Source organism: Ammospiza nelsoni, chromosome 8 (assembly GCF_027579445.1).
Source record: "Ammospiza nelsoni isolate bAmmNel1 chromosome 8, bAmmNel1.pri, whole genome shotgun sequence".
Taxonomy (NCBI): Eukaryota; Metazoa; Chordata; class Aves; order Passeriformes; family Passerellidae; genus Ammospiza; species Ammospiza nelsoni.
Window position 1 is genome coordinate 3,443,722 of NC_080640.1, and position 24,473 is coordinate 3,468,194.

Below are 24,473 nucleotides of genomic sequence, written 5' to 3' on the forward strand. Positions count from 1 at the left end.
GTAAAATGTCAAAAGGGAGAGTGGCATTGGCCTTAAGATTGTTCCCAGAACAGGCAGGAGCCTCCAGGAGCTCAAACCCTTGTGAGGGCAGAGCCCTGAGTGGCTGCAAGAGCAGCACAAATGCAAACACATCCCAGTGACTCAGTGCCTGATCCACAGCACCACAGCTCTCCTTTACAGGGGACTCCAGAAATGTCCCTTTGCTGCTGCCCCTGAGTACATCAGTCTGTGTGTACCCCTAAAATTCTGCTTGGCCCCATGTAAAATGTCTGACATCCTAAGGGAGAGGACAGAATGCCATGAGAAAATCCAAGTGCAAGTCAGAATTCTGCATTTACAGGTTCAACTGTGCTCCCATTTTGCAATTCAGGCATTTCCTCCCATTGGAAGACTTTCACAGCATCAGGAGCCAAGGGTTTTTTCTTCTTCTAGCAAAGCCCTGCCTCTTAAAAACAGCACAGATCAGACATTTGCAATCTTGGTATATATTAGATGATAGAAATTAAGAAGGGTATTTCAAAAGACTAAATTTTAAAAAATATTAATCACCCAATTACAACTCTTACCATCTTGATACTCCTACAACTTTTACAACTTCCTTCTTCATTAGATGTCAACATTATACTCACATTAAATAAGCCAGAATTAGCTGCTAAAACCAAACTATTTCAGCTTAAGGTGCTATTAAGTTTATACTTTAGAACATGTAAATATTTATGGGTTTAGTGCAGTTACAGAAACCTGGAAAATATGCAAGACAGGCTCACATGCATTTCTAGAAAACCAAGTCCTGTTTTCCCTTAGTGCACTTTTCCTGTGGCTTCAGAACAGCCAGGCAGAAAAATTCCCAAGGAAAATACTACAGCACAGCCTTTATTTACTTCAGTACCTTTCTGATGGTTGTGGGGCACTGCCTGGCACAAGCTGGTAATGCAGGAAGGAAATTCTTTCAGCAGACTGCTGCAGTTGGGACTATCCAGAGAACACCCTGGGATTAGGGATTTCTGGGGTTCAAGGAGGCAGCAATGCCTCCATAACTCTGTTCTTCCATCTGAGCAGACTGCAAAAGGAAAATTTTCATCTTAAAGAGGTCGCTGAGCCTCTGTGGGGGACAATGCCTTGAACTGCCTGGCAAGAGAAGGCAAATTGCTCAAACAACCAAGTTCTACATTTCAGAAGTCAGAAGCAGAGACAGCTCCTGCTGTAACATAAAACAGATGAGAGACAGAGCACAGAGCCCTGTGCTGCTTCTCTTCTGCCACAGATACAACTGCAAGTGGTCTGTCACATAGATGCTCTCTCTCATTTACTCATCTAAGGCCTAATCCTCAGATTGGTTTAAGTGCCAGCAAGTGAGAGGCTGATCAACTGACCCACTAAAACCTAATTCTGACACCTGTTAAGAATCTCTTCTCCTCTAACACAGACTGCTGAGGACCTGGGGCATTTTCTGGAGCTGAGTCAGTCCTCAGGCTCTTCCAACTCTTCACCAGGGGCACATCAGGGGGCCATAAATGAGGTTTTATTGATAGTGACTCACAATTTCATCCAAGGAAGAATTTGTCCTGAAGGACAGATTGCTTTGTAAGCAAATGTGACACATCAACTTATAAAAAAGAGGGTTTGTCTGAAAAGCCTTTATGGGCCTTTTCCACACCCTTCTGTTCCTTCTCTTTTTGGATTTCCAGAGCCTCCCCTGTCAGTATTAGTACATAATCAACAGTAGGTCACTCTCCAGGTAATGACAGAGACAAAAACTTCTGTATCTTAAGATTTTTTTGATTCTTCAAGCTCAGCACCTTGCATTAGCTAAAAAAAAGAAATAAATACTTCCAAGAAGACATGTACTTAAAACCTGAAGCCATTCAATGCATGAGAGCATAAATATTGGTTATTATTTGTTCCATGCAAACAGCTCTTCTCCCCACATACAAACCCCTGCAGTATGTTTTGAATGTATCATCACAGGACAGAGCAGCACAGATGTAAGAACAACTGTTTAAACATGTCCTTCTCCCTCTCTAATCTGTCACACCCCTTGTTACTTGCAGAGTTGTACCCTAAAGGGAGGCTGGACAGTGGAAAATCATTAAAGTTAATTATTAAAGTTAACCATCAGTACTTCTAAGGGAAATTGAAATAACTGGTTTTAACTTGATCATTTATTCAATTATTTGCAGCATAAAATACCGCAGTGTTTAAGAAAAGGAGTCAAGAACCCAAGTAAAAGGAGTTATGATTTTGTGCCAGGGAGCAAGGCAGGAGAGTTCTCAGTCTCAAAGATGTGCACACACAAATGTATAAAGCGTTTATGACAGGACAGCTGTACAAGGCACAGATGACATCACCCAGAGCTCTCCCAGCCAGGTGAGAGCTGTGATCTCACATCACTGGCACCTGGCCCAGCAGCCCAGCCACGCTTCCCCTGTCCCAGGGGAGCAGGGAGGGAGGCTGGGCTGTCCCACTCCCACCAGGGACTCTTCCCCCCCAGGCACAGCCTGGCAGTGAGTGAGAGATCCCTGCTGCACTTCCCTGAACAGCTCCAGCCCAGACTGCCAGCAGCAAGGAGAGGTGCCCAGCCTGCTCCCACCCAGGCACTTCCCACTCCCACTGCACAGCATAAACAAAACCATCAAGGTCCAGCTGTAGCCTGGATGTGATAGGAAGTCAGTCTGAACTCACTACACCAGCAAAGAGAAACAAACCCCCCACAAAAACATCCCCTAACCCAGCTTCATTTCCTGACAGCCAGGAGGGCAGCAAGGGGCACCTGGGATGACCCTGGGTGGCAGTGCCAGCTGAAAGCACCTTGCTCATGCCACCTCCCTTTATGAACACTCAGAGAAGAGGCAGAGGCAGCCAGGAGGGCAGCAAGGGGCACCTGGGATGACCCTGGGTGGCAGTGCCAGCTGAAAGCACCTTGCTCATGCCACCTCCCTTTATGAACACTCAGAGAAGAGGCAGAGACCCTGCAGGACACAGAGCAGGAGGTGCCTCTGTGTCTCCCAGAGCTGCAGGGCAGCGTGGGACACAGCCCAACAACCCCATACCAATGTCTGGCCAGGGAGACTCTCCTTGCCCACAGGGTTCCTGAAGGCCTGGGTAACATATTTGGCACTAATTCAAAAATCTAATGGAGAGATAAAGCAGTTGACAAAGGAAAAAACTAAGCAGACATAAATAGGAATACTAGGAATGAACTTACAGTCCTTTTAAGGATGTACTGCAAAACAAGATTCATCACAGATTGCTCTAAATACTTTGGATTTGTTTAAGAAACACACTCTTAGTGGTTTCTTTCAGAGAGCTGAGAAGAATGTGTGCACCATCCCCACAGGGAGCTCTGGCCTGTGACAGCAATACCCACCTGACCTGAAGCAAGAGAAGAACACACTCTTGCAGCAGGTGACAAACAGGGGGAGCAGAAAGGAAAAGGGGAAGAAATGCAGTTTACTTCTAACCTAGCAGCTCAAGCTCAGGAGCTGCACTCACCACTCAAGAATCCCCAGCAGTGCCCTGCAGCAAACACACTGTGCCAGCACCACTGACAAAGCCAGCCCTGAAGTGCCAGGAGATGGAAGCTCCAGGGTAACACCCAAGCAAACTCTGGATGCCACAGAGGTTTTACAGGCACAGCCATCCTCATCATTTGGACTCCTTAAATCCACAGGCAGCTGGAAGCAGCTTCACCAGGCCCCACAGGAACTCCTGATGGCTGCACAGCACATCCTGTGAGTCCCACAGGCCACCAGGACTGCCTGACAGCCTCTGCCACAGGTGCCATAAGTTACAGAAAAGGTAATAAATTTTAATTTAAGTGCACATCAGTTCCCTCCCCTAAGAAATGAGTCACCTTGGACTCCACATTAATCTTGTTCTAAGCCACTATGGTAGCAAACATTGGTGTCATTGCAGAAACCATTTGTAATTCCTCTTTGGAATTTAAACTGGCATTTGGAGGAAGCCAGTAAGCCACACTTACTCCAGTTTCTGCTAGGATTTTAATCAATTTTCACCACATGAATCAGTTTAAAATCTCGTTTTTCTGAGAAAGAATCACCCAACAGATACACTCACTCTGAAAAAAACAAGTCAATAAAAAAAGCAACATTCAAGTACATTTGCTGGCAGAGTTTGAATGGGGGAATACCATTAATCCTTCTGATCTGGAAGGAATACCCTGCATCAAGGAAACTATTCATGCTGAAAGGCAAGAGCTGCACTCATCACATTTTGTCCAGCCTGGATTTGCAAGAACAGAAGCCTTGATGACACATTTACTTACCAAGGTGGGAAAAGCATTAATGGATGCCTCCAACAAAACAAAAACAAACACACAGCTCTTCTTAAATCTACTTTATACACATCTCTCCATGTTTCAGCTAAAAAGAACACAGATGTAGAAAAGACTAATCTGATACCTGTTTTTTTAATGAAACTTGGCATTCAATTTAAAATCTAGTAAAAAGAATTTTGTACTGGAGTTGAGATGAGAAGAGGGAGTTCAACCAAACAGCTGTCCTGAAGTATCAGACATTTTCCTTGGTACCTTCTGACAGATAATATCTTCTAAGAGAATAGAAAATAACCACTCTGCCAAGAATGCCTCCTACTCCTTTAATTGTTATTTTTAACTTCAGGGCTAACTTTAAATGTTAACATTTCAACATCTCTCCTACAAAAGATGGATTCAAAGCTAATGGACCCTCCACAACTGACTGATCTTAAACTTTCAGGTTTCAGTCTGAAGTCCTCAAATCCTTGTTAGGCACCATCTGTGGGATGGAGCAGGGTAACACACAAACTCTGGCCATCAATGTTCACAAATTTACTTGGTATTTAACATGAACTTGTCCTGTTTTATAATTTTGCTTGGCCAAAGACTGAAATGTTCAGCTCAGCTAAAACTTCCCAAGAGTTCCAGCTGGCAAACAAACAGAACTCACTAAATAACAGTGACCCACTTGATTTCAATGGTAAAAACAGATGCTTTGGGCAAAAATATTCAATTGACAGTTAAACTGGTTTAGGTATGTCACACTAAGATCACAAGCAGAAATTCAGCTTATTGCTTTAATGCTTACTGGCTGGACTGGAGTACTTTTGTAGCACAAATACACTGCACAACAGAGACAAGCACAAGAGAATCCATGCAACCTCCATCAATCTTCCTAAGGTTATTCCTATTATAATGAGTAATTGGGGGAAATAAATTATCTCTGCAATATGCAAAATGAAAATCTGAGCTGAAGGACAGATAATTACCAGCTTTGTTTGCTGTTCCTGTGCCCCCATCATCCCTCTCCCCCAGGAGCACAGGAGGTGTTTAAGGTAGAGAAGGAAATCCATGAAAGCTTTCAGCAGGCAGCAGTAACAACCAGCACACAACTCCACCTGCATTCTGCTTTTCTCACCAAGATCCCTTCAAACCAAATCATTATTGCATTATAAAACTTCTATGAACATGGTTTTGGGTTTTATGTACAACTATATAGTCACGGGCAACATTAAATACTTGCAAACCCACATTCTTAAATATAAATACAACCCTTCCCACACAGGATAAATCAGAAAGTGTGAAATATTTTAAGTAATATTAGAATACTCAAAAAAAAATCACGTTTGAAAAACCAAAGGGAAAAAATAGCCAAATATTTAATACAGTTGTTATCAGAATTCAAGATAAATACCCCTGTTAGGCATAGGAACAACCTCCAACAACTGACCATTGGTACTCAATAACTTAAAAAATACCACACAGAATTTCAGCTGCTTCATTTCAGAAGGAAAAAAGGTTGTAAGGAAACTGGAGGTATGAGGAAATACTGAGGCATCTCTTTCCAAAAGGAAGTGAGCATGTCTAACTACTCACACAACACAAAAATAAACTGGAATATTTATTAGCTCAGAGAAACCAAACACAGCATACCCACAAAAACATTTACACCTGATCAAATATGTTAAACAAAGCAGCTCCACTAATTAGCTCTTTGATTACAACAACCATGAAGTGACTTTGTGAAACATTAAGGAACAGCATGAGCCATACTAGTGGAGCCAGAGTTTCAAATGAAGTGTTTTACTCTAAAAATAGTTGCATATTTCAAGTGTTGAAGCTGCTCGTATGCTGGGGCACGCGATGTCTGCTTCTGGGAAGCCACAGCACAGGAGTTAACTCACAAGGTCAAAAACTGCAGAAAACCCTGCTCTCACATGGCTCTGTTCTTTAACAGCACTGCGAGAACTATCCAGCATTTCCTTAGCAAAGCACTAAAATACAAAACAAAATTGGTATTTGAATGTTTTTTGAAGCAGCTGACTTCAAAAATACTTTCAGAAAGCCTGTAAACATTTACAACACAGTATGTGTATTAATACAACATTATTACTTTCAAGGTCAGTATTACACATGCAGTTTCTTGGAGCTACATATTTTGGTGTTATTTTTAACATCTGACAGAGCATCTTGTACTGTTGCAAGCTCTACACTGTTTACAAATACTCCCAAGCTGCAGCTGCTGACTCTACAGAGCATGTCTTGCCATAGCAGAAAGAAAAGTAATTTTAATTATCCATTAATGGCATTTTTTACAGCACTGTCTGCACTCATGTTCTGTAGATTGGCTTTGTAATTTTTCCACCTTTTGACAATTACATGGAACAACAGGATTTGGTTACAAGAATATCCATTTCTACAAAAGGTCAGAAAAGTCCAAGTACACTTGAGAGACACGTCTAACCCTGTTCAGATTATGGATGAACTCCACAGCCTCTCTCAGCAGGTGCTATTTCAGGAACCTCTACATTTGGCTTACTTTTTTAAATGGAAACATAGGGATAAAAAAAGCTGGTTTGAAATCAAATGCCAAGTTTCTGTTTTAATTCTTCATTCTCCCAAAATATTTAACCACCAGCACAAGAGCAGAAGGTAGCAGTAAACAACTTACCCACACAAGCATTTAGGAACAGCCAGTCAGTCTTTTTCATTCTATTTTTTATTTGCTTTAGTTTTTTGAAGTCAACTTCAAGCTCCTCCTTGCTGCCAACAGCTCCAGCCAATTCAATTCTTTGGAAGTCCATTTTCACATCAGATTCACGTTTGGTTGTTGGTGGAGATCTTCTTTGGCTATTACCACTGCTAGAGCTGCCTCTCCACCGAGCCCTGTCTTGCTCGTTTATGATGGAAGAAGCCTCTTCTGTGTCTGCCAGTTCTATTGCTTCGATGTTGTTGGGTCTGGGGTGGTCACACACAACACATTTCCTGGCCTTGGCCCAGTTTTCATATGTACAAACAGAACAAGTCCAGTGCTGAGCCCTCGTGTTGAGTTTATTTCTGTCATTGTACTCCTCACACGGATCCACGGCAAAAGGAACCGGCCTGGAGCCGGAGCCCGAGGACTGAGGCGACTCCGTGGGGCTCCTGGTCCTGCGCTGGGACAAGCACTGGGTACACCTTATAGCCCTTGGCCAGTTCAAGTACGTGCACATGTGGCACGACCATTTATTTGCACTTTCCATGCTGTAGGATGATTTAACCCTGGGTCTTGCACTGGAATCCGGGCAGATCAAAGGACTGCTCCCTCCTTCAGTGCTCGAAGGATCCCAGTCCCTCCCGATGTCACTGGAGCCACTTTTGAAAGGATCTTCTGTGATAATTGTTCCACTGGGTCTCTGGGCACGACACATGGTGCACTTGATTGCAGAAGGCCAATTCTCATATGTACAATACTCACAGGCCCATTTAATTCCACGCTCTGTCATCGTGCACTCCTTGAAATGAACTGCGGCGAGCAGAAAGCTGAGGGGTCAGAACACACCATCAGTACACAGAGCCAGCAAAGGAGCTGTTCAAAACAACAAATGAAGGAGATTTAACCCCGTGGATATAAAAATCAGGCTGGCCTAACAGGCAGTCTTTTTTATTTGATATTATTACAACATCTAAGGGGAGTAAAATCACTACCGGCATTTACATGCAAAATTTGGGATTTATTAGTGCAAAAATGAGTCCTACATTTCTGAAACTCTTCAAATTTGCAATTCCCAACAAATTCAGAATACTCATTAAGCACTGAGAATACTGGGGAAATGACCAGGACAGCTACAGAAACAAGTTATAAATATTAAATTATCAAAATAAAATTCAGTATGAATCCAGCAGTACAAGAAAAGGAACACAAAGTCTAGGTCCTGTAACAGACCTCACAGGATCTGGAAGGACAGAGTGTATCAGGTGGGCAGTTACACAGTGAGCAAGCAGTTCTGTCAGAAAAGGAGGGTGTTGGAATTTATATTAAATACTTACAATATGAAAATTTTAGAAATGTGCTTAACCAAGACTAGGTCTTGACTGGACATCACCTGTATCAGCGGTGTTACAAAGGGAAAATGCCACTTGAAAGCAAGCACAAGCTGTGTGTTGGCAGGCTAAGAGAGTATTTTCATGCTACAAATTCAGAATTCAACTCAATTCTAACTCACTTTTTCTCTAATGAAGAGGGGATTCTGTCTTCATGCTGGCTCAGACCTTTTCTTCAGATTGCCAAATATGAAGGATGAGACTAAGCAGATAACTATTCCTGTAAACAAAATGAAAACAGACTCATTACACGTTTCCTACTGGACCTGAGTAACCAGAAAGTTAATTATTAAATGCCACACCTATTCTAATCCCAATTTACTCAGTTAAACCCAGTCATGACCTGCTGAGGCCATGAGAGACTGGTTAAAATAAACCAATATTTATTAAAAAACAGTGGCTACACAAGCGGTCAATCTGCTGAAGTAAAAGAAGTAAATCCAAGCAACAAGTTCACACCAAAACATCCCTGAACACTCTCACTGCAATCTGAAACTTTGGATGGGGAAGGCAGAAAAAGCTTTGTGTAGGGCATAATAGAGGGAAAGGGTGAGGCAGGTAGATAAAGGACACACAGAAAACATACACAGCATTTCCTCCCTTACCCCAGAATAGTTATCCAGCATGAAAAACTCAACACAGTGCTGCTTTCAAGAAGGCAAAACTCATTAAATACAAACTTGTCACATCACTTGACTGGCACTTATTTATCATATTGCCACTCTCTCAGCTAACAAAACCACCCAGAGCCTAGGAAACTAAAACTCACAACAGGATTAAATTCAAAACTAGACCTAAACCTAAAAATTAGTTAATACCTGCTCCCCAATTAGCCAGTGTTTTATGAGTTAGTTATTCTCCACTGAAATACCTTCACACACACCTTGCTCCATCAAGGCATAGCTGAACCTTCTACTGAAAGTTGCCAGCCTTACTCCTACTCTCTGCTCCGGAGGACTCCAGCACTGACCATGGGTTTTTTCCAAGAGCTCAAGTGATCTATTGAGCAGATCAGGTGGCTGCATGAATGAGGGGCTATCGCATGGCTGGGCCAGAGGAGAGGGCAGCACTATCCTTTTCCATAGCAATCCATATTTATGCTGCATGGAAGCCCAGGAGCAATCAGGAACACAGAAAGCTCTCTCATAAAGCTCAGGTTCCACGGTACTGCTCTGAACAGCCTGCAGAGCACTTCACTCCCACCTCTACATTATAAAACTGTGTCACACTGAGGAATGTGCTGAAAAGGCAATCACATTTCCTGCTGCTTCCCCTCCACCACTCCTGACAGATGTCCATGCTCATTTATAATGGGGAAAAAAGGAGCTGGATCATACCAGGTGCCCCATATCTGTGACAAAGTAAGTGAAAAATGCATATATACAGGAGAATATACATACACAGGAGAATACAGTAAGTGAACAATACATATATACAGGAGAATACAAAGTTAATTTAATTTTACTAAAGGTGATTTTCCAAGGAAGACTTGGGAATTTTAAGGAAAAATTTCTTTACTCTGCCAAAGCGCCTCCTGTAAGAGCACACTAGACACTAGATTTATCTATTCCATTTGGTCAAAGCTTTTCCCTCAATTCCCAAAATAAGGTTTTTAATTACTTTCTTAATAAGCTTCTTCTCTCTAGAAACAGTAGAGGTTTTTAGGAATTCACGTTTTGCAGTTAGAAACACGGGAGAGTTGAACAGGGTTTTCAGAACAGAGAAGGCAGGAGCACAGTGCCCATGCACCTGCCCACTGCCACCAACAGGTTGTGACACCAAGGACCACCAGAAGTGGCTGTCCCAATACTCCAATGCTTGAGAATAATTCCTTCTGCAGGAGAAGTTGGTTTGGTTGGAGTAGGTGATGCTTCCCATCAAATCTATATACAGTCTGTGATGGGTATGTGTAACTGTAAATGGTTTCTTTCCCTGCCCTGGTTTGTAAGGCCTTAAATAAAACAGTTCCCACTGCAGACAAATCCCAACCCACATTTGGGATGGGTATGAAAACAAGACATCATCTGTTTTAGTGATATTAAGACTGGGAAAGGAGATTGCAGCTCAAGTTGGAAAGCAGCTGGTTGCAAAAACAATCCAAGCAAGTACTGAGATACTGCTCAGGAAACAAAACAGCTCAGGACATCCCACCTTACAGGAAAGCTTTCATCCATATCACAAGATCAGCTTTTTAGCTGCAATTATCTTTGGTGCCACTTAAAAAGCAGATGCTCTCAGACATAATTCTTAGAGAGGATGAGTATGTGCAGCTCTGAAAGCCTCTGAGATATGAGCTCACCACCTCTGAACACAAGGCCTCGGGTTATTATGAAGTAAAGAACATAAAAAGGCTCAACAGAGCAACACAATTTCTCTTCCTTGACAGCTCTGCCACCACCAAGTACAGTGAGGAAATTCAGCATTGGGGTTTTTACTGTTTTTTACTTGATCTGACCTCCAATTCTACCCACCACAGTAGCTCCCACAGGTGGGTCTGGTGGGAGCAGAGCTGGAGGTCACAGACACCAGACCCATTTAACTCATTTACATCAGGAATGCAGTGACAGGACAAGGGGAAACGGCTTCACATTGAAAGGGAGTAGGTTTAGACTGGGTACCAAGAATAAATTGTTCCCTGTGAGGGTGGGAAGGCCCTGGCAATCTGTGGAACCCAGGCTGCCCCTGGATCCCTGGAAGTGGCCAAGGGGCTTGGAGCACGAGGGACAGTGGAAGGTGTCCCCACCCATGGCAGGGGATTGGAACAGGATGAGCTTTAAGGTCCCTTCCAACTCAGACCATCCTGTGATTCTATGATTTACTGATGATACAGCATCACCATCCAGCCACAGCAGTTTGAAGCTCATTACATTTTTTCCCAATTACTTCTTTGACTCTGTTTTCATGTCAACTTGTTATTTTGGATTCCTCCCAGAGGAGCAGCTGAATCACAGAGCGCCTCCTCTGACAGAGAAATAGCAACACAGTGACTGTGGAGTGCAGGTGCATGCCTTTATGTCCAAAAAGCACCAGCAGACAAGAAACTAAAACCCACAAAACTTCAAACAAATTCCAGTTGATCAGTTTAGACAGTGTGCTGTGTATCTTCTGGACATACTTGTAGAGTAACTCAATACACTGAAGAGAAAAATACATTAAGTTCTGTATAAAGAACAAAAAAACAAATCAAAACCTTATCAGATCACCCTTTTACTACATGTAGTCAGTTGTAAAAGGTGACCCAGAATAACTTTTTTTTTTTTGCTTTGCTTCTATTTTTAAGAACATTCTTCTTTTTGGGTGCACAGGAAAACACCAAACAGCTCACACAAACTGGGAAGAAACAAAGAAGGTCTCAAATACCACTTTTATGACAGATACACTACACTCCCTCAATTTAATTATTCTCTGTGTCCAGAAGTTGTTTTTCCTTTGGCTCAAACAAGGAACAATATGGAGCTCCACTTCATTAAAGCATCAAGCCCTCCCAGCACACAGGCCAGATGCTGACTGAGACCAGTCCACACCACAGATTTCTGCTGGGATGGTGCTGGCATCTGTGCTGGCTGAAACCTTACATAATCACACCAATCAAATCACTGCTCCCACCTCCAATTCATTTGGTTCATGTCTATGGATTTTCAAATCAAACTGCTTTGTGTTTACAGGCAAAAGGGAGCCCAAGGTGCCAGCTCCAGCCTTCAGCAAGGCTTGCAAGGGGAATCAGGAACCACCTCCTTCCCCCCCCGTGCCTCTCACAGCCTGCTCCAAAAAGAAAGGCAGGCTGGTTTCTTTACTTTAAAAACACTAAAGCAACGTTTCACATGAACACAATAAGCAGAAGTACCTTTTTCTGAAAGAAAGGGATCTCTATAACCAAATGCAGAATCTATTTATTCAGCACTTCAGGAGTGTAGAAGTAAAACCTTTCACAAATCCTAGCCTTAATTTTCCAAGGTGGACATTTACTGACTTTCTTCTCTTACCTTACCAAACTTACTCTGCCTTCAGCTATTTGCTCTTCTTTCTCAATAGCTCAGTACAAGCCTCCACAGATCAGTACATTAAAAGCAGAAAGCTTCAACCTGGGCTTCTGCAGTTTGATGGGAATGAACAATAAGCTCCATTGTCATCTCCTCAAATTAATTTTAATAAAATTAAGAACCCTGACCCTGTCAATGGAACAAACAGATCAGATCAGCACCTAATCTGGAAGCTTTGCAGTAGTATCTATGTATTATAACAAAGAATGGAAAGATTACTGTGAAGCCACAAACATGGAAGCATTTTGTGCATTAGCCCAAACACACTGAAGCAAGGAATTTAACAAACAAGCCCCGTTTGCTTTGGGTGTTAGGACAGTTCTTTAAAAAGGCAATGTCACTGTCATCTCAGTAAAAGAGCACTGGAATGATTTTCTGCAAGCTGCTCTCCGAGGTGGGGGTTTTACATAGGAAATGTTGATTTCCTTACAGAACACCAGCTGGCTGAGCAGTGCCTACAGCAGGAGCAGGACCCAGGCTGCAGCAGCCCAGAATGCAGAAACCCAGAAACCTTGGCAGCAAACAGACGCCAGCAGGGCTGGGAGGCTCTGCCTGCACCATCCTCCCATCCTCAGGGCTGCCCCAAACACACCTGGATCCCTCTGCTCTCCCGAGGAGGGGAGCTGGGACCAGGCTGCTGTCTCAGAGAAGCATCACCCACCTCAGACTGGCACAAATCTCAATTCCATTAAACACCCAATCACTCCCATGCACATCACAACACAATTTATAAACTACAGCACTAATGGTGCATGAGAAAAAAAAACCTGTAAATAGTCACACAGTTGCAATGAAAATATTTTCAATCTAGCATGGTAAGTGACTTCTAACATTTTCTTCAGTTCTGACAGCCCAGATCACCAAAAATACTCCTCACTGCAGATTTTTAGCTATGACCTGCCTCACTACCTTAAACTTTTGTAAGTGGGGAATGAGTTAAAATCCAGGCAACTTCAGCTCTCACATAGAAACACATGGCAAGAAACACAGTTCTCTTAACCAAAAAAAGCAAGAAAGTAAGAATTAACTTCTGAACACATTCAGAAGTCTGTTCACTGGGTGAATTCAGATGGGTTTCATTTACTTAAAATTAATAAAAAATTGTTTTCATTCTGCTTTACGGATTCGTGTCTCATTTCAAAGCTTCTTAAATCTACTTTATTAGGTATTTATGGTATTCAGAAAAATTACGCTGATTTTGCTTCAGCTTTCTTTTCAATATTCTGTTCACACTTCCAACCCAACTGCTGACTTTTCATAAGCACAAGAATTTATATGCAGCTTTCATGCAAGAGGATGTCCAATTTTGCTAATGCTCCATGCACTAAGAATGAAAACATCTGGGAGGTTTCTGACCTTTGGAGACATCTGAAATACAAGACTAACAATGAACTTTAGGTCTACAACTTAATGTAAACAGATGTGTCTGCAAAAGCTGGAAATTCATTACAGAATTAACAGATATTTGAGAATAGTAAACATTTTCTCTTTCTGCTGTCTTTATTTTTATTTTAATGTTTATCTCTTGAAGCATTTCTGTGCTCTTAGCCACTACAGTTAACCCTCTTGTGTAATTTGCATGGTGCAAGTTTGCATTTTGTTCATTACTCATCTCAAATGGGTCAAACTCCATCCAGCTCTATTATACTTGTGACTAAAAGATAGGGAAATCTTAACTGCTGAAAATAATCTATAAAACCCAGTAGCAGCAGCTTGCAGATCAGTGCCCTTTCTTTGCCAGGGCTGTTCTTTTGTTTTGTTTTAAGCTCAATTAAAAGTGAATGAGTGTCCAGATGAGATGTTACTGCACGTTAGGATGGACTAAATACGACTGCTTAGAAACCATTTGGGCAAACAAGGGTAAGCAGTTTAACTGTTACATAATGCACAGCATCTCCCACACAATACTAATCAAAAGCCAAGCAAAATTACTTAAAATAATGAGCTATGATAGAAGATTTGCATAAATACAGCCAGCAGCATTTAATGAATTTGACCACGAACAGCAACAGATGAACACTGACTTAAGATCTACAGTAACAAACATACACAATAAAACAACAGAACTGTTAAAATTGCTTTTTTTAAAAGGCATTAGCCTTGGACAAAGTACAGAAGTTGAACAAGATGTTTCTTTATAAAAAGTGAGGTCAAATCCAAAAACAGTTTATCTGTGTTTAGGCTGTGCCTCAAACACCAGACCCATTTTTGTTTAGCTCTCAGCCATCCTCGCACACCAGGAGGAAAACCAGATGTCAGGCTCTGACTGCAAACACACTGTGCAGTCAGACATCAAACCCTGAGACACTTCAACCTGTCCAAGGGCAGGAACATTACACCCAGACTTGAACATTTTCTTGTCATTATCTGTAAGTTTTCAATGTTTCTCCCGGCGCTGATTTACGTCCGGAGATAGCTCAGGGATGCCACTTGCTCGGTTTCTCGGCTGTTTAGGCTGTCTGGGTGTTCTGGAAAGGCCCAGGGATGGCCTTGAAGAGCCCGGCGCTTCAAAGGACGAGGAGAGACTTCTGATCTTGTCTCTTGGTGTTTATTAATTGTTTATCTAAAAGATTTTCTTTCAGCCCGACAGAGGTCTGCACAGCAAGTCAGCCATGGGCACACTGCCGAAGCCCCCGGGCGGTCACTTATCTTTATACCCGAAGTTACGTGTACAATATTTATCATTTCTCCCCAATACCTTCTACCCTTATTAACCGGTGCACTTCTAGTAATAACCAATCCCAAAGTGCCACCATCACCACAGAAGATGGAGGCCAAGAAGAAGAAGAAGAAGGACAGGACACGCCCCAATTCCTCCATCTTACTTCTTTAGACCCCCCTGTACCAAAATCCTAAACCCTGTGTTTTACACTCTAATTAACTTATCCCTTCACCATTTACCCCAGTGAAATCCTCCCATCCTCATACAGGTGTCATTTCCTGTGTAGGATCAAAGTCCAGCCACCAGACACTTCTGGCAGCATTCCAGGACTCCCGAGCCCCCCAAGGGTGGTCTCGGCCTCTCTGCACCTCCATCCTGAGGTGCTGAGATCCCACAATTATCCCCTGGACCTCCTCAACGCTGGCTGACCATAAATCACTGCAGGGCTCCTCAGGCAGTCACCGTGGGGAGGAGGAAAAGCACCTGGCTCCCAAGGAAACAGGGAACACACGCTCAGCACCCACCACGGGCACTTGGCTGCCAATTCACGACAAGCCACATCCACACACGGCCAAGGACTGCCTTTGGTAAAGGATTTGCTGGTGGAATCCACTTCAGGCAAGTCCCAGCTCGAGTGAGCCAAACAAACCACACTCATTCTATCCAGTTCTTCCCAAGATGCTGGCAAGGCAGCAAAGTATCAGACAGAGGGGAAAAGAAAAAATAGTAGCAAAATGCCATTATCACAGCACACCAAGTCCACTAGTGTGGATGCTGCTGCTTACCACAGTGCAAAGAACTAATGTTAAATACCACAGGAAAAACAGATCCAAACTCCTTCTAAAGACACTGACACCAGTTTGGTTTTTTTTTTAATCACCTTTTTTTAACCATATGATTAGTAATCTGTCTCATATCTCTGAGTTAATCACTGCAGGGTACTCTGCACTCCTGGAAAGTTGCAGAGTAGCAGCTCTAAAACAGTAATAGCAGGTTCTGGAGTGGGAGTAAGTTTCTACTAAAGGCAACACTGAACAACCTTCTTTAAATAATCCTTTTTTAAAGCCATGAGGTGACATTTCTTTTTATCCCTGCACAGCTAAACAGTAATGGGGAGGTCAAAAATCAAAAAGTAACTAGTCCAGCAGCCCATGTGAGCCCTTCAGCAAGATAAAAATGAGCTCAGCAGGCACCCAGTAAGGAGAAGCCTCTGCAGGTAAAACCTGAAGCCAGTGGCCCATCTGTCAGAGGGTGTCAGTGACAGCAAAGGCCAGGACAGAACACTCCTGACTTCCCAGGCACTGAGAACCAGCACAACCCAAAGCAGATCATCAACACCTCTTGAACCCAGGAGCTGCAGACTGAGGCTGTTCCAGGGCAGTCCTGAAATAACAGCAAGGAATAAACACGCCAGCTGTCTGCACAGATCCCTGCTCAGATACTGGGAAGAGGACTGGAGACTCAAGGAATACTTTCAAGGCCATCAGCCACCAGTCAAGTTCTCACAGGGCACTTATGGTCCCAACAACCACAAAAAAAGAATCTCTCATAAACCAACAATCATCAAACAAACTTCCTATTTTTTTTGCTGGAATTATACACATTTATGAGATTGATGACAGACATTTTTCTTTCCAGATAATCAGCTGACTGCACCAAGAACCACAGAGCTTTTAAATGAATGGACCTATAAAAGTGTGTGTAAATTCAAAGTCACAAAAAGATTACTGAGCAAAATAGCTCTAATACACTGAAAAAAACCCAAAAAAAACAATAACAACAACCAACCAAAGAAAAAACACATCACTCAAGTTTATTTTTCCTTCTAGTCACAGAAATCACGGTTCTAACAGTTTTCTTTAGCTCAGGAACCCCAACTCCTGAATATGTAGAAGTTACCAAGAAAACAAACATACCCTACTGAAGTTTCTTAATGCCCACAAACTCCTCAATAACCCCAACTTTCTCTGTTTTATTAAAAACAGCTTCTCAGGACCAGATGCTGAATCAAAGTGAAGTCAAAGAGCCACATGGAGGATTTTGAAACCTGAACATTTGATTACAGAAGTAATGGCAAACAGAACCCAAATGAAACAAAGCAGCACCGTGCCCTGGCTCCTGGCACAGCAGGAGGAGAAGCTGCAGCCTCCTGGCTCAGCAGCCACAGCTCCAGACACAAATCCCACTCACACAGCCCCACTTCCATGTGCCAGAGCAGACACAAGTCCATCCTTCCAGCTCCACATTCCCTGGACAGCAGCTTACATGGATATTTTCACTTTGTACCTTGTTCTCAGCACTACAGGTATTTTCAGCTCAGTTCTGAAAAGATCTTAAATCCTGTGTCATCTGCAGTAGTAAAAACAGTTCTTAATTTAAAATTTGCAAGCCATTCTTAGGAAGGAAAAAAAGGAATCCAACTTAGTAGACCATAATAAAAATAAACAAACAAACACAACAACAACAAACCATGCAGTAGTATCCTTGTCTTAAGAACAAGCAAACAGATTACATCAAGACAAACCCAAATAACCAAAGGGAAAAATGCCAACCTCATTACATCTGCTGTGCAGCAGAAAATGCAAAAGGGCTGCAAACGTGGCTGCTTCCTAGGCAAGATGCTCTGCACACACCAGTCACCAGCAATGCTTCCATTTGTTACCTGCCCATGTTCCTTGCAAAAAAATCTCCTTTTCCTTCTGCTTTCTTGAACCAGGGACTCCATATCAGCCCCTCTTGAAGAGAGTTCCCTCCTCAAACATCACTGCCCTCACTCCTGCTCCATCCCCTCCACACCTCTCCTCTCCCTGGGCTACACCAAAGGGAGTTTCTGCATCAATGGGACATCAGCAGAGGAAAATTAAGTTGTTTTGAAAAATGCCAGGTGGACAAAGCTCCAGTTTGAGTACAGAGCTCCTGAACACCTGCCTATGCCACGAAAGAAGGAAACACAAAATCATAAATATTATTATAGATTATCACTCTCTTAGTGTGACAGTTGTTCTTTTAAAGCATGCTGATAGACCCTGAAGTAGTAATTATTAATCTTGTACCTCAAGAAAGCTCCAAAAAAAATAACTACACAGAGCAGCAGTGCTCCAGGCACTGCTAATGTAAAAATGAGCACAGTCACAATCCTGTGCAAGCTGAAGCAATGACAGCTACACAAGAAATGCTATGAAAAGTACCAGCAAAGCACCTGGATCCCAAATGCTTGAAATCTTAATTTGAAGACAAATGGTTTTAAGGTGTAATAAATTCCATTCAACTGACATGACAAAGTTGCAATTATCCATGTTACTAAACTGATTTTACCAAGCTATTCCATCTGACAAGGCAAATGGCAAACTCTTCAGCAGCTGTGTTGAAAAAAAATTATCTTTTCAACTCTGCCTTGTTTCCCTCCTCACACATCATACTATTTTTAAAAAAAATTAAGAACTCTGTTACAGCTAAGCCAGCCATTTTCAGCTGCCAAACTAAAGTTTAGTTCCATTTTAGTACCAGGAGACTGTGGATCATAATTCATCCAGTTAAACTGAGGATTACTTGTTGACATCAATTTTGAACAGCCCAAAATAACCCAGTCTTCAAATTTTGGGGGGAGGAAAGGGCATGAGATTATGAAGAGAACTGGCAGGAGCAGTTTAAATGCTTTGCTGTGATTAGCAGGGAGCACATCACGACAGGGAATGGATTGATCTGAAGTTGTGCTGGAACTGATATGGCAAAGAGAAGCTGGAAAGAGAAAAATTAACACCCAACTTAATACCACACCAAGGAGCCTGTAAATCTCACTTTAAAGAGCCTGAGAGAACATTTGATTATTTGATTGACTGTATTAAAAATAACCTCCCATTCAATCAGTAAAGTATTTCCTACTTACACTTCTGGCTTATTTACAGATCCTTCTTGCAAAGGGCAGCAAAGATGGGTGGGAATTCCTGTCCCCGAGGAATTTACAGGTCAAACAACACACAATGAGAACGGCCACACACAAAGCTAGAAATGTCCCCTTGACCCATTCTGAGCTGCAATTAGTCCCCAATTAAAGTCACGCTGCTGTGATGAACCCCGTTGATGCTTTTGTGGCACTCAGCATTCCAATTCCATTAATATTTGTAATTATACTTCTGAGAGAATGCTAATAGCCACAGTTCCTCAGGAACAGATGACAGTGTCACCAGTGTCACCCCCACCTGCCTGCCTTTGCTTAAGCAGCAGAAGCAAAGTAAAGGTGGCAATTTCTTTTTCCTTCAAGAGAACTACACCACATAATTAGAGTTTCACAAATGCAACGCATCCAAAGGCTTTATTCTCTTTGAATGCTGTGACAGACTTAAAGCAGAGTGATCCTTCACATATGACATGCCAGCCTCCACATGCTGAAACACCAACTCAGCTTGGCCTTCAGAGGGAGGGCAGCAAGAGTTCCAGAACACCTCCTGCTGCTCACCTGTCCCCCCGTGTCTAACTACTGAGAAAGGGGAGGGAAAATAAATAAGCCTCGCAAATCTCTTCTGTGAGACCGCTAAGCAGATGGAAAAACAAAACTGATTACAACAGATCTCTCCTGAACCACTGTTAAAAGGTTCTGCTCGCAACAGAGTGAGCTCTAAGGAGAGAAAGAGGGAGTTACTACACAGAAGACATCTCACCTTTCAATTTTTGCCCAAACAAACGCATCAAAGCACTAAACTCACATGCCAGCCCCACCACTTGTGACACGGCAGGCAGCTGGTGAGCAGAGACTGTTCAAGCACAGCACAAAGCCCGTCAAACAACGTTTGTTTACCACACCAACCCCCAAGAATTCCAGAAAAAGTTGTCATTATTGCCACGGCTGAAAGTCACCGTGGCAGCAGAAAGTTCTCAGCAGCCGGGCAGTGCCAGCCGCGCAGGACACCGGGATCCAGCTCCTCCATCATTTATTTCTGCCACCCGCCACTCCCGAGGGAGCCGAGCCCGCTGTGGGGACAGGCTGATCCTGTCACTCCCAAGGAAGGACTCACAGACACATCCGAAGGACTCACAGACACATCCATGACCTCCGCAGACGAGTTTATCTTATCCTGCCAGGAAGCTGCTGCAGTCTGGGACGGGGAAGGCAGCCAGGGAGGCGCTGGCAGCGTGGATTACCAAGGTCTGCCTCGCTCCTTAATTCAACTTTCCTAATTTTTGTTTGGACTTCGGTTCCCAAAGAACGAGCTCGATTTTGAAACACTTCTCACGCTGTACTTCTGATGAAGCATCGACAATAGGTGATCACAGAATGAATCACGGAGTGGGTTTGGGCTGGAAGGGACCTTAAAGATCATCTTGTTCCAACCCCCTGCCATGGCAGGAAGACCTTCCACTATCCCAAACCCTGTCCATTCTGTCTTGGACACTTCCAAGGATGGGACAGGCAATACCATGGAAGTTCTGCTACCCAAAATGCACAGACACATCCCATCATCCCATCACCTACTCCAGCACGCGTGCTGATCCACACAGGCACATCCGAGCACCAACAGAATCAGAGCTGGAGGGTGGGCAGAAGTGGGAGGGAGGCAGCACAGGCATGATCTCACCAGGCACACTGAGGCACCACAGCCCGGGGTCCAGAGCAGCAGCCACGGGAGAAAAAATCCGAGTTTCCTGCCTTTGTAGGGAGGCTGTGCCAGCCTGCCTGCCCTCAGCAAGCCGTTCCACGCGGGACACCGAGCGCAGCGGGATCCGGGGCCGCGCCGGAGGCGCCTCCTCACAGCCCCCCCCGACCCCGCAGCGGGTCCCCGCTCGGCCCTGGCTCAGCTCGCCCCCGTTCCCCTCGCGCCCCCTCGTCCTGCAGCGCTGCCCGAGGAGGGCAGTGAGAGCACAGGGGCTTTACCTCTCCGCCGGGATCCGTCCCTCAGTCCCTCAGGAACACGTTCGGAGCACTGGGAGCCGCCTGCGCCCCGCGCCGCCCCCCCCCCCCTCCCGCGCTCCCCCCCCGCTCACGACATGGTCTCTCCCGAGGCGCCGCGGCTGCCGCGGCCGCGGGCGCTCCCACTCGGCGCGGCGGGGGGGGGAGGCTCTGCCCGCGCTCCTCTAATGGCGGCGGCCGGAGCGGCCCAAAGCAAAATAAACCCCCGCACGGCCGAGCAGCACGTCAGCGCGGCCTGCCGCCCTGCGCGCCGCCCATTGGCTGGGCCCGCTCCTGCATTCCGCCAATCGGCGGGCGGCTCTTTGCGCAGAGCGGTGATGTCATCGGTGCCGCGGGGTGCCGCGCGCAGGGCGGGCGCCAGGGGGCGCCTCCAGTTCCGACCCTTCAGAGCGGGACCCTCGGGGCTGTTCCCGGCTATTCGGGCTATTCCCGGCTATTCGGGCTATTCCCGGCTATTCGGGCTATTCCCGGCTATTCGGGCTGGCCCTGCACGGCCCCCGAGCCCCTCGGCACCCCGCCACCTTCCCCGAGCCAAACATGCGCCTGGGTTGCCGGAGATAACGCGCAGAGCGTTATGGTGTGGAGGCGAGAGCGTCCCCCCACACACGCCGTGGTACGGGGTATAGGGACATCGGAGGTTCCTGAGGGAGTAATCCCTCAAAAAACCTCCTTGTGATGGCACATGGCCAGGCAGCAGGCGTGGGGAACACCGGTTTGTGGATCTCAGAGTCTCTGAGGTTGGAAAAGCCCTCTCAGAACATCCAGTCCAACCTTATCCCCAATCCCCACCTTGTCCCAGCCCAGAGCCCTGAGTGCCACATCCAGCCATTCCTTGGACGCCTCCAGGGATGGGCACTCCGAACCTCCCTGGGCAGCCCCTTCAATGTCAAATCACCCTTTCTATGAATAAATTCCTCCTGATGTCCTCATGAACCTCCACTGGCTGCAGCTTAAGGCCCTGTCCTCTGTTTCTTATCAGCACTTGGGAAATATTTCACTATGGAGCACGAAAGGAATTAATGGGAATCCAGAGTCCACCAGGTGCCATGGTCAGGTTGATACGGTGGTGTTGGGTCATAGGTCTGACTCTGTCTCAGAGGTCTTTTTCAATCTAAATTGATTCTGTGAAATAAAATTTAAACATTTCCTCCACATGTTGATTCCAGCCATTCCTGACTCAAGACAGTGAATGTGTGGAGTTGGAGTTCAGGGTGTCACCCTGCCCAAAAGGACTCAGCAGCCCCACAGTGCAAAGCCCATTTATCTTCTGAGAAGAAAAGACCAGCAACAACAGCTCTGCCAGCCCTTGGGTTCAGTCCTTGTGCTGGCTGTGCAATATTTTTTTGCTTTCCACTCAAAAATTGCAAGCCTGCATCTTCCTTAAGCTGCCCTTGTAGGCTCACTGACAGAAAATGTGTATTTCTCCACATCCTTGCTTTTCCCTCGTGGGTTTTACATCATTTGATACATGATTTTTTCCCCCCCACTGCAGTTACTACTTTTTATTTCAGGCTTTCTCGGATGTTTTAGCATTTTCTTATTTCCATGGTTTTATTCCCCATTCCCAGACTCTGTTAGACAATGCCTCAGGCTTGGAGTTGCATTGGGAAACTCATCCTGGACCAGCTGGATCCATCCCTTCTCCCTCAGTCAGCACAAAAGAAAAGCACCTGAGATGTTCCAGCAGAGCAATGCTAGAGAAAATCCCTTTGTCCAGCAAGCAAACAACCAGGACTGGAGTCAGGACAAGCAAAATGTAATTACTTATGGAGACTGAAATAGAAATTTGTCTTCATTTGCAATTAAATTAGTTCCCTATAAACATTGAGAACTGTTGCAGGGGGAGGGTAATGTGATTTCTCTCTCCCAGACTAATTATTTACTAAATTCTCTTTCTGACTCCACTGAACAAGTTGGTGCATTTCTCAAAACTGCAGAAAAAAGGGGGGACAACTTCTTTTTTTTTTTTTTTTTTTTTTTTTTAATAAGACTTGGATAAGTAATGTAAAATAAATATTCCTTGTCTTAAGGAATTTTATCATCTCTGTGCTTAGAAATCATCCAGAAAATGAAAATGTATCCCTTGCTCTTGGCATCTAGGCAGATGATGGAAGAGCTGTTGGGGTAAATTCTAAATGCTGCCCCAAATGTGCAACAATGGAAATTTCCAGAAAAAATTGTTATAGATTAGACTGCATAAAAAGATATGAAAATACAAGGAATATCTTAGAACCATAGACTTACAGAGGGGCTTGGATTGGAAAAAAAAGTTATGACCAAGTGAAAAAAATAATTCCAAAGTGTTCCATGATTCTAGGAGATTTTACTCTCTGCACAGTTGATCTGCAGAACAGAAGCATTCTGAGTAGTCAAAGAGGTCCCTGGATAGTATTTGAAGGAGAACATGTGGTCAAATGGAATTTGAAAATATTTACCAGAGCAAAAGCAAATCCTGGGCTGCATCTCCCAATTACCTGATGGTTTTGATGTTGGTGACTTTATTGTCAGGCTGTGTCTTTGGCTTTAGCTCAAAAAGCTGCTGGTGTCTCCTTCCAGGTTTACCTTGCAGAAGTTTGCCATTTGTTCTGGACTTAAACAATAAAATACAAGAGGAATGACCTTTCAGCAGTTTAGAACATTGATATTTACACATATAATTTATCCAAGAAGAGCTTTCAGACTTCTAATTTGGAGTCACATCAAAATCTACATGACTTGATAGTCCAGTCCTCAATAGATTTGGTATTTGATCATCTTTTCTTTTTTTAAATGTCAGGAAGATAATTCTATTTTTGTTAGAGGTGGCAGAAGTTGTAAGGAAGGAGGGTGGGATATAATTTCCTATATCCCACCCAAAATTTTCATTTTCTTTCACCGGTTTAAGGAGAAATTTTAACTCCCTGGGAAGGAATTTGGAACAGTCATACTCATTTGACAGCTGAAGCTGTTATTTTGGGAGCCTTCCTTTGCAGAGCTGCATTTGCTCAGGCCTTGCAGCTCGTGTGCCTTCACACAGAGTTGTACAACTGCCCCTCGTGCCTCTCAACAAACCCACGGCAGAGCCACGGGAAAAAAATATCATTTACACATATATGTGTTCCAGATTTCTCTTTTCCCCACTTTTCGAACATCATAAATCCCTGTTCTTGTAACTCCCCACCTTCCTTAGCCATCCTAGCTCCAATCTCCTTTCTCCCTACCAGAGCTGATAGTCAATCTCCTTGTCAGAGCCCACAGATTTGGTAAAACCCCAGCAGTGTGCACAAGGGCTGTGATTTTGCAGCTTTAGCCAGCTCAGAGCCCCCTTGGTTGCCATCCCAGCAGCCTGGAACCCTCTGTGCCTGCGAGGTGTGAGCCTTGCAGGCAGCCAGCGAGGCAGATGGCTGGGAAGTTCCCTTCCTTTCCCACAAAGAATTTATAAATTCAGGATTTTTTTGGCACAACCCTGAGCTGCAATTTGCCGCTGTCTCCCGTGAAAGCCTTTGAGAGCTTTGCCTCACAAGATGC

At 44.2% G+C, this 24,473-nt stretch overlaps 1 protein-coding gene across 3 annotated transcripts in view; it reads right to left on the reverse strand.

Annotated features, from left to right (window-relative positions):
- Window positions 1-21,140, reverse strand: part of ZRANB1 (zinc finger RANBP2-type containing 1) — a 42,790-nt gene extending 21,650 nt beyond the window's left edge. Inside the window, exons 1-3 of one of the 3 annotated variants that reach the window (XM_059477491.1) lie at window positions 20,931-21,140; window positions 8,482-8,579; window positions 6,948-7,798 (exon numbers count right to left, since the gene is read on the reverse strand). In XM_059477491.1, the coding sequence (XP_059333474.1) occupies window positions 6,948-7,761 (814 nt within the window). In that variant the 5' untranslated portion in view covers window positions 7,762-7,798; window positions 8,482-8,579; window positions 20,931-21,140. Of the gene's footprint in view, window positions 1-6,947; window positions 7,845-8,481; window positions 8,580-19,915; window positions 19,936-20,930 lie in introns of those variants that run through there. The other 2 variants (XM_059477492.1, XM_059477493.1) reach the window with 2 other exon arrangements.
- Window positions 21,141-24,473: the final 3,333 nt, after the last annotated feature.